Source organism: Mytilus trossulus, chromosome 3 (assembly GCF_036588685.1).
Source record: "Mytilus trossulus isolate FHL-02 chromosome 3, PNRI_Mtr1.1.1.hap1, whole genome shotgun sequence".
Classification (NCBI taxonomy): domain Eukaryota; kingdom Metazoa; phylum Mollusca; class Bivalvia; order Mytilida; family Mytilidae; genus Mytilus; species Mytilus trossulus.
Window position 1 is genome coordinate 69,554,581 of NC_086375.1, and position 15,012 is coordinate 69,569,592.

The 15,012-nt window shown below is 33.2% G+C and overlaps 1 protein-coding gene across 1 annotated transcript; it reads left to right on the forward strand.

Annotated features, from left to right (window-relative positions):
- The first annotated feature begins 889 nt into the window (after positions 1-889).
- On the forward strand, positions 890-14,719 carry LOC134709673 (suppressor of tumorigenicity 14 protein-like). Its single transcript, XM_063569821.1, has 5 exons — positions 890-1,050; positions 1,527-1,603; positions 11,943-12,065; positions 13,004-13,129; positions 14,135-14,719. The coding sequence occupies exons 2-5, from the start codon at positions 1,528-1,530 to the stop codon at positions 14,305-14,307; spliced, it is 498 nt and encodes a 165-aa protein (XP_063425891.1). The 5' UTR covers positions 890-1,050; position 1,527; the 3' UTR covers positions 14,308-14,719.
- Positions 14,720-15,012: the final 293 nt, after the last annotated feature.

A 15,012-nucleotide genomic window follows, 5' to 3' on the forward strand; every position in this document is an offset into this window, starting at 1 on the left:
TGATGCGTTTTCAGATTCGCCCCTCCTGTACTTCCTATTAACTAGGTACTTATATTTTGTATATCATAATAGCCATGTATGAAATATCGTCGCAATTGTGTTTCTTCGTGTGAATATGCCAAACGGTTTCTCATCAGCTTCTCGTTTACTTAATACTCTACGCAGAGGTATCATCATTGCTTAGACGTTAATAGCTATATTGGGTAAGTCTGAAGACGCGGTAATAATGTGTTCGCTTGTAAAAAACACGTCCTGTTTGTCTTACAAATGGAATACCAAGTTTTGGATATGAATAGTTGAAAAAGTTGACATATTTTTCCAGTGTTGGAATGCTTTTAAGGTGTTAGACCTAGGTTAAGGGAAATAACTCTTAATATCATCAGTACGTTTGTGTCAGCCATTTTCATAAATACGTTCTAAGCTTCTAGGATACATAGGTTATTTTCAATCTGTTACAGGTAAATGCTTAAAATACATTAATAGAACTTGACTATTACAAACGCATCACTGAATCAAAGAGTAATCTCCGTGGACCAAGGTCTACCCCCTTAATTGCACAAATGTAGTATGTAGACTACCTGTTACAACGAATTCACCTTAAAGTGCCATGGGCTACCTGAACTAGAAAAAGTGAGGTGATATAAACAATACAAAATATATAGTTATAATGAAAACATATGTATAAGCCGTCGCTGGTATGTGATGTATTTGTACATTTACTTTGTTTATATGACCTTTGAATTATTTTCCCTTGCAGCAAGAGACATCAAACTGATTGCATGATACGATAGTTACGTTTTTATGAACAACCTTTCAAACTAGTTGTAAAATAATTTTTTCTTGCTTGACTGCCGAAAATTGTTATTTGCAAACTGAATGTTTACGGTAAATCCATAGTATGCTTGGTGATATAGTCTAATGGAGCGAGTTAAACTAACGAATTGCGCATGGCAGATGCAACCGTTAAATATAAATTCTTTTAACTTCTGTTGTCAACTAAACTGTCTTTTTGGTAAATCTTGAAAACGGACTGGCTAAAGAAATCTCCAGGTACTGTATTATTTTTTTAATTCACTTCTTTAATGGACGATATTGCTACTTGAATTGCATGAATCAATTAGTGTTTTTTTATTATATATATGATATATTAACATATGTTCTAATATGTTGAAGATTACAAGATTGCACGTCAAATACTAGGTCGAATAAGAAATCTGAATATATTAAGTTAACCATAGTTTTTAAAATTGTGTACTGTCGTTCAATAGTAATAACACGTTATAATTAAATGCGTCCAATACTCTTTTCTGGATTTACCTTCATTAAAAAATCTCAAAGCCGATTTTTTGAAAGCTGAGCAAGTATAAGAACAAAACATTTGAAGGGCTCTATGATAAAAAAAAAATCTGGTGCATAATTATTTTGAAGCTTGTCTTTTTGCGTTATGAATATTTTATTACAGTATCATTATGCAATCAAAAACTAGAAACATAGAATGAGTAAACACTTTATAATTGTTTGTTTAGGATGTTGAGGAACTTCATATTCGTTTGGCTGTTCTATGTTGTCGCAGCAGTACACGTGGGACCTCAAAATAACACAGGTAATATTAGTATACTCCTAAGAACCCGAAACACAGGAAAATGGTACGAATCAATAAATTACCTTTAAACATGTAATCGTATTTTGAAAATTTGTGCCACTTAACAAAAAGCGTATGATGAAAATAACTTTTAATTTGAAATATTTAACTAGATGCGACAATCCTGTTCAAAATTTGGTCTCCAATTATATGCATAAAAAATGCATTATATGATGATTAACAGTGTGTGCATGAACGGAATGTAAAATACAAAGATTGTATTGTCATTTATCGTGTTATTGCTGATATCATAGATCCCTGGGATTTAGATTTGTTTAAGAACGCACCGGGAATTATATGGAAGATAACTTGTAGTAATATATCTTTACCAGAGGTTTTTTTATTCGTTTTCATTCGTACAGTAAAACTCATGGTTAATAAGGCGTCCGCTTTGTAGGATGTATAATTACGCTGCAACTTCAAGTCGGAATTTGGGAAGTCAAAAACTATCCAATATCGTATGCATGGAATCGATGCATGAGTATAACGCTCTCTGCGCATTTAAGGTCCTATGAATAAGTTTACAAATGGCCGAAAGATTGTCTAGATTTTTTTTTCAAGGCAAAGGTTTGGCATTTAATCAAATCATTCATTTTCCATTGGCAGTCGAAAACTCTCAAGGCCTGCCAATTGGATTGGTTGTTATGTTATTACCGACACGAATATGCTATCAAGTGTAACGATTTTCTTTATGCAGTGATGCTTTTACTTTAATTATCATCCGTAAACAATTATCGGCATCTTACATACAACCAGAATAACATGCACTTTAAAGTCAGATAAAAAATACTGAATATAAAGGTATATTGATCAGATAACATAAATTGTATTTATGTAAAATACTGATTTAAAATTTAAAAACCATGACTTCAATCAAGTAAATATAAACTAACATATGAAAATTTTACACTGTAACCACCCACATACAATATTATATATTGTTTTATTTTAGACGTATGTATCGATATTCATTTTATTTATCCAAACATACAGATAAAAACCTATAGAATTATTAAACGATTAACAAACAGTTCATTTTCAGAAGTGGAACATAAAAATTATACTTTATGTCAAAAGTACAATCAGGCATCATTAACTTCGGAAACGAAACGTTCACCAACACTGGCTTGTAAACACTCATCAAATATAACTGATTTAACATTTGCCCAGCCAGACGCGCGTTTAGTTAACAAGAGGCTCACCAATGGCACTAAACATATACCAACAGTTGGAAAGCCAAATCTTAGACGAAGTTGAGCATTTAAAATAGAAAAATCTTTAAAAATTGTGCCAAATATGGCTTAGGCATTTAAGGCATTGGAAAGACACCTTAGTACTATTTGATCATTTTATAATCAATATTTTAACATAAATTTAAATAATAATGATATTTACTGTCAACACAAAAAGGTCTTACAACTTGTTTGGTTAAACTCTCCCTGACAAAAAGGTCTTACTACTTGTTTGGTTAAACTCTCCCTGACAAAAAGGTCTTACTACTTGTTTGGTTAAACTCTCCCTGAAAAAAGTTATTACTACTTGTTTGGTTAAACTCTCCCTGACAAAAAGTTCTTACTACTTGTTTGGTTAAACTCTCCCTGACAAAAAGTTCTTACTACTTGTTTGGTTAAACTCTCCCTGACAAAAAGGTCTTACTACTTGTTTGGTTAAACTCTCCCTGACAAAATATTCCTACTACTTGTTTGGTTAAACTCCCCCTGAAAAAAGTTATTACTACTTGTTTGGTTAAACTCTCCCTGACAAAAAGTTCTTACTACTTGTTTGGTTAAACTCTCCCTGACAAAAAGTTCTTACTACTTGTTTGGTTAAACTCTCCCTGACAAAAAGTTCTTACTACTTGTTTGGTTAAACTCTCCCTGACAAAAAGTTCTTACTACTTGTTTGGTCAAACTCTCCCTGACAAAATATTCCTACTACTTGTTTGGTTAAGCTCTGCCTGACAAAAAGTTCTTACTACTTGTTTGGTTAAACTCTCCCTGAAAAAAGTTATTACTACTTGTTTGGTTAAACTCTCCCTGACAAAAAGGTCTTACTACTTGTTTGGTTAAACTCTCCCTGAAAAAAGTTATTACTACTTGTTTGGTTAAGCTCTGCCTGACAAAAAGTTCTTACTACTTGTTTGCTCTGCCTGACAAAAAGTTCTTACTACTTGTTTGGTTAAACTCTCCCTGAAAAAAGTTATTACTACTTGTTTGGTTAAACTCTCCCTGACAAAATGTTCTTACTACTTGTTTGGTTAAACTCTCCCTGACAAAAAGGTCTTACTACTTGTTTGGTTAAACTCTCCCTGGCAAACGTTCTTACTACTTGTTTGGTCAAACTCTCCCTGACAAAATATTCCTACTACTTGTTTGGTTAAGCTCTGCCTGACAAAAAGTTCTTACTACTTGTTTGGTTAAACTCTCCCTGAAAAAAGTTATTACTACTTGTTTGGTTAAACTCTCCCTGACAAAAAGTTCTTACTACTTGTTTGGTTAAACTCTCCCTGACAAAAAGGTCTTACTACTTGTTTGATTAAACTCTCCCTGACAAAAAGGTCTTACTACTTGTTTTGTTAAACTCTCCTTGACAAAAGTTCTTACTACTTGTTTGGTTAAACTCTCCCTGACAAAAAGGTCTTACTACTTGTTTGGTTAAACTCTCCCTGACAAAAAGGTCTTACTACTTGTTTGGTTAAACTCTCCCTGACAAAAAGGTCTTACTACTTGTTTGGTTAAACTCTCCCTGACAAAAAGGTCTTACTACTTGTTTGGTTAAACTCTCCCTGACAAAAGTTCTTACTACTTGTTTGGTTAAACTCTCCCTGACAAAAAGGTCTTACTACTTGTTTGGTTAAACTCTCCCTGACAAAATGTTCCTACTACTTGTTTGGTTAAACTCTCCCTGACAAAAAGGTCTTACTACTTGTTTGGTTAAACTCTCCCTGACAAAAAGGTCTTACTACTTGTTTGGTTAAACTCTCCCTGACAAAAAGGTCTTACTACTTGTCTGGTTAAACTCTCCCTGACAAAAAGGTCTTACTACTTTTTCGGTTAAACTCTCCCTGACAAAAAGGTCTTACTACTTGTTTGGTTAAACTCTCCCTGACAAAAAGGTCTTACTACTTGTTTGGTTAAACTCTCCCTGACAAAAAGGTCTTACTACTTGTTTGGTTAAACTCTCCCTGACAAAAAGGTCTTACTACTTGTTTGGTTAAACTCTCCCTGACAAAATATTCCTACTACTTGTTTGGTTAAGCTCTGCCTGACAAAAAGTTCTTACTACTTGTTTGGTTAAACTCTCCCTGAAAAAAGTTATTACTACTTTTTCGGTTAAACTCTCCCTGACAAAAAAGTTCTTACTACTTGTTTGGTTAACTCTCCCTGACAAAAAGTTCTACTACTTGTTTGGTTAAACTCTCCCTGATAAAATGTTCCTACTACTTGTTTGATTAAACTCTCCCTGGCAAACGTTCTTACTACTTGCTTGTTTAAACTCTCCCTGACAAAAAGTTATTACTACTTGTTTGGTTAAACTCTCCCTGACAAAAAGTTCTTACTACTTGTTTGCTTAAACTCTCCCTGACAAAAATTTCTTACTTCTTGTTTGGTTAAACTCTCCCTGACAAAAAGTTCTACTACTTGTTTGGTTAAACTCTCCCTGACAAAATGTTCTTACTACTTGTTTGGTTTAATTCTCCCTGACAAAAAGTTCTTACTACTTGTTTGGTTAAACTCTCCCTGACAAAAAGTACTTACTACTTGTTTGGTTAAACTCTCCCTGACAAAAAGTTCTTACTACTTGTTTGGTTAAACTCTCCCTGACAAAAAGGTCTTACTACTTGTTTGGTTAAACTCTCCCTGGCAAACGTTCTTACTACTTGTTTGTTTAAACTCTCCCTGACAAAAAGTTCTTACTACTTGTTTGGTTAAACTCTCCCTGACAAAAAGGTCTTACTACTTGTTTGGTTAAACTCTCCCTGACAAAAAGGTCTTACTACTTGTTTGGTCAAACGCTCCCTGACAAAATGTTCCTACTACTTGTTTGGTTAAACTCTCCCTGGCAAACGTTCTTACTACTTGTTTGTTTAAACTCTCCCTGACAAAAAGTTATTACTACTTGTTTGGTTAAACTCTCCCTGACAAAAAGTTCTTACTACTTGTTTGCTTAAACTCTCCCTGACAAAAATTTCTTACTTCTTGTTTGGTTAAACTCTCCCTGACAAAAAGTTCTACTACTTGTTTGGTTAAACTCTCCCTGACAAAAAGTTCTTACTACTTGTTTGGTTTAATTCTCCCTGACAAAAAGTTCTTACTACTTGTTTGGTTAAACTCTCCCTGACAAAAAGTACTTACTACTTGTTTGGTTAAACTCTCCCTGACAAAAAAATCTTACTACTTGTTTGGTTAAACTCTCCCTGACAAAAAGGTCTTACTACTTGTTTGGTTAAACTCTCCCTGACAAAAAGGTCTTACTACTTGTTTGGTCAAACGCTCCCTGACAAAATGTTCCTACTACTTGTTTGGTTAAACTCTCCCTGGCAAACGTTCTTACTACTTGTTTGTTTAAACTCTCCCTGACAAAAAGTTATTACTACTTGTTTGGTTAAACTCTCCCTGAAAAAAAAGTTCTTACTACTAGTTTGGTTAAACTCTCCCTGACAAAAAGTTCTTACTACTTGTTTTGTTAAACTCTCCTTGACAAAAGTTCTTACTACTTGTTTGGTTAAACTCTCCCTGACAAAAAGGTCTTACTACTTGTTTGGTTAAACTCTCCCTGACAAAAAGTTATTACTACTTGTTTGGTTAAGCTCTCCCTGACAAAAAGGTCTTACTACTTGTTTGGTTAAACTCTCCCTGACAAAAAGTTCTTACTACTTGTTTGGTTAAACTCTCCCTGACAAAAAAATTCTTACTACTTGTTTGGTTAAACTCTCCCTGACAAAAAGTTCTTACTACTTGTTTGGTTAAACTCTCCCTGACAAAAAGGTCTTACTACTTGTTTGGTTAAACTCTCCCTGATAAAATGTTCCTACTACTTGTTGGACTTAACTCTCCCTGGCAAAAGTTCTTACTACTTGTTTGGTTAAACTCTCCCTGACAAAAAGTTCTTACTACTTGTTTGGTTAAACTCTCCCTGATAAAATGTTCCTACTACTTGTTTGGTTAAACTCTACCTGACAAAAAAATTCTTACTAATTGTTTGGTTAAACTCTCCCTGACAAAAAGTTATTACTACTTGTTTGGTTAAACTCTCCCTGACAAAAAGGTCTTACTACTTGTTTGGTTAAACTCTCCCTGATAAAATGTTCCTACTACTTGTTTGGTTAAACTCTCCCTGACAAAAAGTTCTTACTACTTGTTTGGTTAAACTCTCCCTGACAAAAAGTTCTTACTACTTGTTTGGTTAAACTCTCCCTGGCAAACGTTCTTACTACTTGTTTGTTTAAACTCTCCCTGACAAAAAGGTCTTACTACTTGTTTGGTTAAACTCTCCCTGACAAAAAGGTCTTACTACTTGTTTGGTTAAACTCTCCCTGATAAAATGTTCCTACTACTTGTTTGGTTAAACTCTCCCTGACAAAAAGTTATTACTACTTGTTTGGTTTAATTCTCCCTGACAAAAAGTTCTTACTACTTGTTTGGTTAAACTCTCCCTGACAAAAAGTACTTACTACTTGTTTGGTTAAACTCTCCCTGACAAAAAGGTCTTACTACTTGTTTGGTTAAACTCTCCCTGACAAAAAGGTCTTACTACTTGTTTGGTTAAACTCTCCCTGACAAAAAGGTCTTACTACTTGTTTGGTCAAACGCTCCCTGACAAAATGTTCCTACTACTTGTTTGGTTAAACTCTCCCTGGCAAACGTTCTTACTACTTGTTTGTTTAAACTCTCCCTGACAAAAAGTTATTACTACTTGTTTGGTTAAACTCTCCCTGAAAAAAAAGTTCTTACTACTAGTTTGGTTAAACTCTCCCTGACAAAAAGTTCTTACTACTTGTTTTGTTAAACTCTCCTTGACAAAAGTTCTTACTACTTGTTTGGTTAAACTCTCCCTGACAAAAAGGTCTTACTACTTGTTTGGTTAAACTCTCCCTGACAAAAAGTTATTACTACTTGTTTGGTTAAGCTCTCCCTGACAAAAAGGTCTTACTACTTGTTTGGTTAAACTCTAGCTGACAAAAAGTTCTTACTACTTGTTTGGTTAAACTCTCCCTGACAAAAAAATTCTTACTACTTGTTTGGTTAAACTCTCCCTGACAAAAAGTTCTTACTACTTGTTTGGTTAAACTCTCCCTGACAAAAAGGTCTTACTACTTGTTTGGTTAAACTCTCCCTGATAAAATGTTCCTACTACTTGTTGGATTAAACTCTCCCTGGCAAAAGTTCTTACTTCTTGTTTGGTTAAACTCTCCCTGACAAAAAGTTCTTACTACTTGTTTGGTTAAACTCTCCCTGATAAAATGTTCCTACTACTTGTTTGGTTAAACTCTCCCTGACAAAAAGTTCTTACTACTTGTTTGGTTAAGCTCTCCCTGACAAAAAGGTCTTACTACTTGTTTGGTTAAACTATCCCTGATAAAATGTTCCTACTACTTGTTTGGTTAAACTCTCCCTGACAAAAAGTTCTTACTACTTGTTTGGTTAAACTCTCCCTGGCAAACGTTCTTACTACTTGTTTGTTTAAACTCTCCCTGACAAAAAGGTCTTACTACTTGTTTGGTTAAACTCTCCCTGACAAAAAGGTCTTACTACTTGTTTGGTTAAACTCTCCCTGATAAAATGTTCCTACTACTTGTTTGGTTAAACTCTCCCTGACAAAAAGGTCTTACTACTTGTTTGGTTTAATTCTCCCTGACAAAAAGTTCTTACTACTTGTTTGGTTAAACTCTCCCTGACAAAAAGTACTTACTACTTGTTTGGTTAAACTCTCCCTGACAAAAAGTTCTTACTACTTGTTTGGTTAAACTCTCCCTGACAAAAAGGTCTTACTACTTGTTTGGTTAAACTCTCCCTGACAAAAAGGTCTTTTTACTTGTTTGGTCAAACGCTCCCTGACAAAATGTTCCTACTACTTGTTTGGTTAAACTCTCCCTGGCAAACGTTCTTACTACTTGTTTGTTTAAACTCTCCCTGACAAAAAGTTATTACTACTTGTTTGGTTAAACTCTCCCTGAAAAAAAAGTTCTTACTACTAGTTTGGTTAAACTCTCCCTGACAAAAAGTTCTTACTACTTGTTTTGTTAAACTCTCCTTGACAAAATGTTCTTACTACTTGTTTGGTTAAACTCTCCCTGACAAAAAGGTCTTACTACTTGTTTGGTTAAACTCTCCCTGACAAAAAGTTATTACTACTTGTTTGGTTAAGCTCTCCCTGACAAAAAGGTCTTACTACTTGTTTGGTTAAACTCTCCCTGACAAAAAGTTCTTACTACTTGTTTGGTTAAACTCTCCCTGACAAAAAGGTCTTACTACTTGTTTGGTTAAACTCTCCCTGACAAAAAGTTATTGCTACTTGTTTGGTTAAGCTCTCCCTGACAAAAAGGTCTTACTACTTGTTTGGTTAAACTCTCCCTGACAAAAAGTTCTTACTACTTGTTTGGTTAAACTCTCCCTGACAAAAAAATTCTTACTACTTGTTTGGTTAAACTCTCCCTGACAAAAAGTTCTTACTACTTGTTTGGTTAAACTCTCCCTGACAAAAAGGTCTTACTACTTGTTTGGTTAAACTCTCCCTGATAAAATGTTCCTACTACTTGTTTGGTTAAACTCTCCCTGACAAAAAGGTCTTACTACTTGTTGGATTAAACTCTCCCTGGCAAAAGTTCTTACTACTTGTTTGGTTAAACTCTCCCTGACAAAAAGTTCTTACTACTTGTTTGGTTAAACTCTCCCTGACAAAAAAATTCTTACTAATTGTTTGGTTAAACTCTCCCTGACAAAAAGTTATTACTACTTGTTTGGTTAAACTCTCCCTGACAAAAAAATTCTTACTAATTGTTTGGTTAAACTCTCCCTGACAAAAAATTCTTACTAATTGTTTGGTTAAACTCTCCCTGACATAAAGTTATTACTACTTGTTTGGTTAAACTCTCCCTGACAAAAAGGTCTTACTACTTGTTTGGTTAAACTCTCCCTGATAAAATGTTCCTACTACTTGTTTGGTTAAACTCTCCCTGACAAAAAGTTCTTACTACTTGTTTGGTTAAACTCTCCCTGACAAAAAGTTATTACTACTTGTTTGGTTAAACTCTCCCTGATAAAAAGTCCACCTACATTGACATCGTTCCAGTCGTTGTTATTACCCATCAAAGATAACAGGTTAAAATTTGGCCAACAAATGCGCGTTTCGCTTACATAAGGCGGCTTGTCAATGGCACTCAAATAACAACAGTTGGAAGACCGAATCATAAATTTAGCATTCAATTTTCTTTTCAAAAGGTGTGCAAAGTAAGTCTTAGGCAATCTATACCTTAGTGTTATTTCAACATTTATAAACAATAGATTTACAGAAATTCTAAATAACAATAATGATATGTCATGTTAACACAAAAGTGCTAAATACTGGGTTGGTTATACTTTCCAGTAGCGATATCGTTCTAATGGTTGTAAACACGTATTAAAGATAGCAGGCTTAAAATGTGTTACGCCTGGCACGCGTTAGGCCTTTCAGTGGCATTTGAGTTAAAACAGTTTGAATGCCAAAATCAAAGCAATTTAAACTGACAATTTCGAAAAGTTCTGCCAAATCATCTAAGGTAGCACTACACAGTTAGGTGTGTAGTTTCGTATTTTGGCCCCTGTAGATTTTTCAAATATGAAAGCTGGTATGCAATAAAATAAATTTTGTGATAGCTGAGTACTAGAATAGCCTTCGTTTTGGGTTTATATGAACATCAAGATTATGTAATGTACGTAATATATAGGCTATTTTCTGTATAACAGTCCGTTTTTGCATGTCCATACCATACATTGGTCCGGCAATTATTGTAATGTTTTTTTCCAATTTTTTGTCGCACAAACTTTATGATTAGATATTAACAAAAAAAAAGAGTCGAAAGACACTCATTTTTTATTTGATCATTAGGAAGATTAATGTCAACAGTTTTCAAAAAGGTATCACTCAAAGGCATTGAAATTCTACTTTGATCTAAATTTTGGGGGGATATGTTCACGCCCCTTTTTTTTTTGCAATATTTGATTGTAAATAAATGTAGAATGTTGCCATTGATATACATAAAAGGAATTATTTTTACCCTTTCAACTTTTAAAAATCAAATCTATTAAAGATGATGATTACATACATATGGACATATACAACACAACTAGTTTCGTCTACATAAGACTCATCAGTGACGCTCAGATCAAAACAGTTAAAAGGCCAAATAAATACAAAGTTGAAGAGCATTGAGGACCCGAAATTCAAAAAAGTTGTGCAAAATTCGGCTAAGGTAATCAACCCTGGGTGTAAGAAAATCCTTAGTTTTTCGAAAAATTCAAAGTTTTGAAAACAGGAAATTTATAAAAATTACCATATAATTGATATTCATGTCAACATCGAAGTGTTGACTACTGGGCATGTGAAACAAACAGTGAGGTTAATGTATTAGAAATCCAGGAATCAAGGATGAGAAAAAATTTTGTGGCTCATTTTTTGTTTTATTTTCTAACTGTGGAGTGCTACCTATATATACTCGAATAATAGTTATCAAAGGTACCAGAATTATAATTTAGTACGCCAGACGCGCGTTTCGTCTACATAAGACTCATCAGTGACGCTCAAATCAAAAATATTTATAAATCCAAACGAATAAGAAATTTTTAGTGTTTCGAATTCAAGTTCTTACAAACATCCCATTTACAGAACATGAACATATCGATGATACTCCACTTCAAAACACAAGACACCTATGCTTGGATAAAACTTCTAACAGCAGCGCTATGGACCTATATAGGCACGTTTTAGCCGCCGCCTGTTGATAAAGCTTGCCAATTTTATCTCATATGATTGTAACGTAAAATAGACACAGTTAAAGAGAGATAAGTTCTGTTTATTGTTTGGCATCTATTTAAGAACGTTTTCAGACTTGAAAATAATACAAGAATAAAGTTTTTATTCATATTCTTCGCTTATTTAAATTTTCGTTACTGCAAAACTGTTGAATGTAATCTTTATTTTAGAATTAGAGATTATTGTAATCATAAGACGGTTTAAGAAAAATTAACATTAAAAAAATGAAGCATTCAATTCAAATTCAACATAGCCATCTTTGTACCAAACTATTCCTATGAACTTACAGACAGACCATGTCCTAACGGTAAAGTGAAGTGTGCGGATGGTTTACAATGCATTCATTTTACTTCCGAATGTGATGGATTCGAAGACTGTGATGACGGATCTGACGAAGGAAAAGCATGTAAAGGTAGGTATAAATAACTGGCAATGGTGATTATACGATGTTCAAATCTGTTTTGAATTTATAAATGCATCAGTAGTATACCGCTGTTCAAGAGTCATAAATTGATTCAGAAAAAAATGAAAATATTGCACATGCAAAAAAATTGGAGAATATCATGTACTCCAAAAGCAGCCGGCGTGCGTCGTCAGGGATTACACGAAATTAAAACTTGTCTCATAGGTTTTCTTTTAAAACTGGTTTAAAGTTTGTGAATAATTTCCTCTTTACCAAGTTAAAGACACCACTACTGGTAAAGTAATCGATAAAAAAAGTTGCATGTTCTGTACATACAAATACTGAATAGTTTCATTGTGCGAACTCGTTGTATATAAGTATTGTCTCCTGCTCTACTTTGAACGAAAGTTCATATTACAATTTTCTGTTTTCGTAACTGCTCATTACAAAATGTTATAAATTAAAAAAAAAAAGGAAAGAAAGAAACGAAAGGGGATACAATCTACGTATATACTTGCTTTCTGTGGATTCACGTATTTTCGTGAATACCAATTTTTGTAGATAAGGGAAAATATATTTTCATTGATATAAAATTTTATACTTCATATGCAAAAGTCTGCTTGCAAGGATATAGAAAATTACACTTCATGTTATCGTTTAAATTTGTGGTTTACCAATATCTATGAAAGCAATAAAGTTTTAGAATAAACGAATAATTATGAATCAAGAGTATTTGTTTTATTAATATGTATTTCGTGCATGTGTTCCGTTTTTTGTGATTCTACGTTTTTGCATATAAATTTGTGTGACATGTTTGTTTGTTTCAAAGACAAAAATGTTCGCGCGTGCGAGACAGAAAGAATCGTCAGAGAGGAGATGATTTTACATGTATATTGATAGATAACACTACATAATATTATTAACTGCTATAACTTGTTATTATACAGGATTTAATTGTACAAAGGGTTACAAAAAATGTATGGATAAGAAGCAATGTATCAAAGCAACATATCGGTGTGATACATTCGTGGACTGCATAGACTCCTCAGACGAAGGAGATTGCGAACTTCAAGGTATGCCTGAAGATATTAACATCCTAAATATGTGATTGTTACTTTTTGTAAATACAGTATTTGTTTTTTTCTGATTGTTAGGGGACTATTTATTTTAAACCGAAATGTTGCGTTAGAAACATATGGATGCAAAAGACAGCGACAAGTTGAGGAGTTTAAACAAACAATATGATTTTTTAAAATGTAAAAAAGGTTTTTGAAGTCGACCATATAAAAAAGAAGATGTATTGTGGTTTGATTGCCAATAAGACAGCTATCCACAAAAGACAAAAATGACACAAACATTAACAAATATAGGTCACCGTACTGCCTTCAACAATGAGCAAAGACCATATCGCATATAGTCAGCTATAATAAGGCCCCGATAAGACAATGTAAAACAATTCAAACGAGAAAACTAACGGCCTTATTTATTTTAAAAAATGAACGAAAAACAAATATGTAACACATAAACAAACGACAACCACTGAATTACAGGCTCCTCCTTTTTATATATAGGTATCTGAAAGTTATACAAATGTATATCACACAGATTTCACCGAGTACGATATGTATTTAATTAAAAACGCTTTGAGTAAGTTAAATACCAAGAGTTTTGGAAAGCAATGCATTAATTAGAGTTCTACAAAAATATTTGACACTTATTTTCAGTCAAATACACAATTTCAGCCATGTCAGTGATTAAAAATTTGAAAAAAAATGTTCAAACTTTTTAAATGCATTATTTTTTTCGTTAGTATATCATTGAGTATCACAATGTTTTAATTGCATGTTAATTTCTTTTCTGGGACTGGTATCCTTAATCTTCACCTTGTCGATCCAAGTCTTATTTGAGAGCTCTTTTTCTAAAGCTTTCAGACCCTTAGAAAACAACTGTTTGTATATTTGCCTTATTATAAAATTAACATCTGTATGATGAAACATGTGTAGCTGAATTTGTTATTGCACTGCAGTAGGTGTTCTATCAAGTACATTATAGTATCAACGTTCTCGTCTAACTTTCAGAGAGAAGACTCAGAAGACCATACTACAGGCGAGAACATAAATTGTTTTCAAAACACAACTCATTGCCAATCACCAAAACCAAACCTGTCTTCAGAAAATCAGTCAAGAGTGAGAAGTTTTCAAACAACGATTTACTTGACAAGCTAGCAGAACTTATAGCGAGGACAAATTGAAAAGAAAGTTTCTTATCTGCATTTCTAACCTTATAATATTCATTAAAATTTGTCTATCCTTTTACCTTACAAAAACCAACTCATTCTCTTACTAACTTTTATAATATCATATAACCATTAATTACACTATTACAAACTGTACTTTAACATGTTGATATGGCATGTTTATTTCCTGCAAGTGATGAGCTTCAGCATAATCATATAAATGTAACCACAGTGTTATTGTTCCAGACATTTCCTTTTTTTGAAAGTCTACATTTTGATATAAAATATAATTTTCTTATAAGCTATGCGCTTCAACATTATTTACTTACATTTTGGATCATTTTATTCATTTTTTAATATACTTCCCTGGATTAACAGTGTGTATGTGCTTTGAATATATATAACAAATAAAAATCATCTGAATATATATCTTTTCGTATTGAAATTCATTATTTTTAGTTTCTAATGATTTATTTAATAAAACATAAACTTAACCTCAATCACAAGGAGCGTTTTTTTCGTTTTTGTTCGAGAGAATTCTTTTAAAAAATATCAGAAAAATGTGCATGATTATTATGTGATAAAACTGTTGATAAATTGATGACAATTTGATTACAATTTATTGCATATTGTCTTCATCATTAAAAAAAGGACCCGGCAGCGAGTCTGTCCGTTTGTGGTTCGGTTGACATATTCAGAATTATTACAAAATGTATGTGA

Coding starts and splice junctions, on each gene's coding strand:
- LOC134709673 (XM_063569821.1), top strand. CDS start 1,528: ATGTTGAGGAACTTCATATTCGTTTGGCTGTTCTATGTTGTCGCAGCA. Junction 1,604..11,942: donor GGGACCTCAAAATAACACAG/GTAATATTAGTA, acceptor ATGAACTTACAG/ACAGACCATGTCCTAACGGT. Junction 13,130..14,134: donor AGGAGATTGCGAACTTCAAG/GTATGCCTGAAG, acceptor TCTAACTTTCAG/AGAGAAGACTCAGAAGACCA.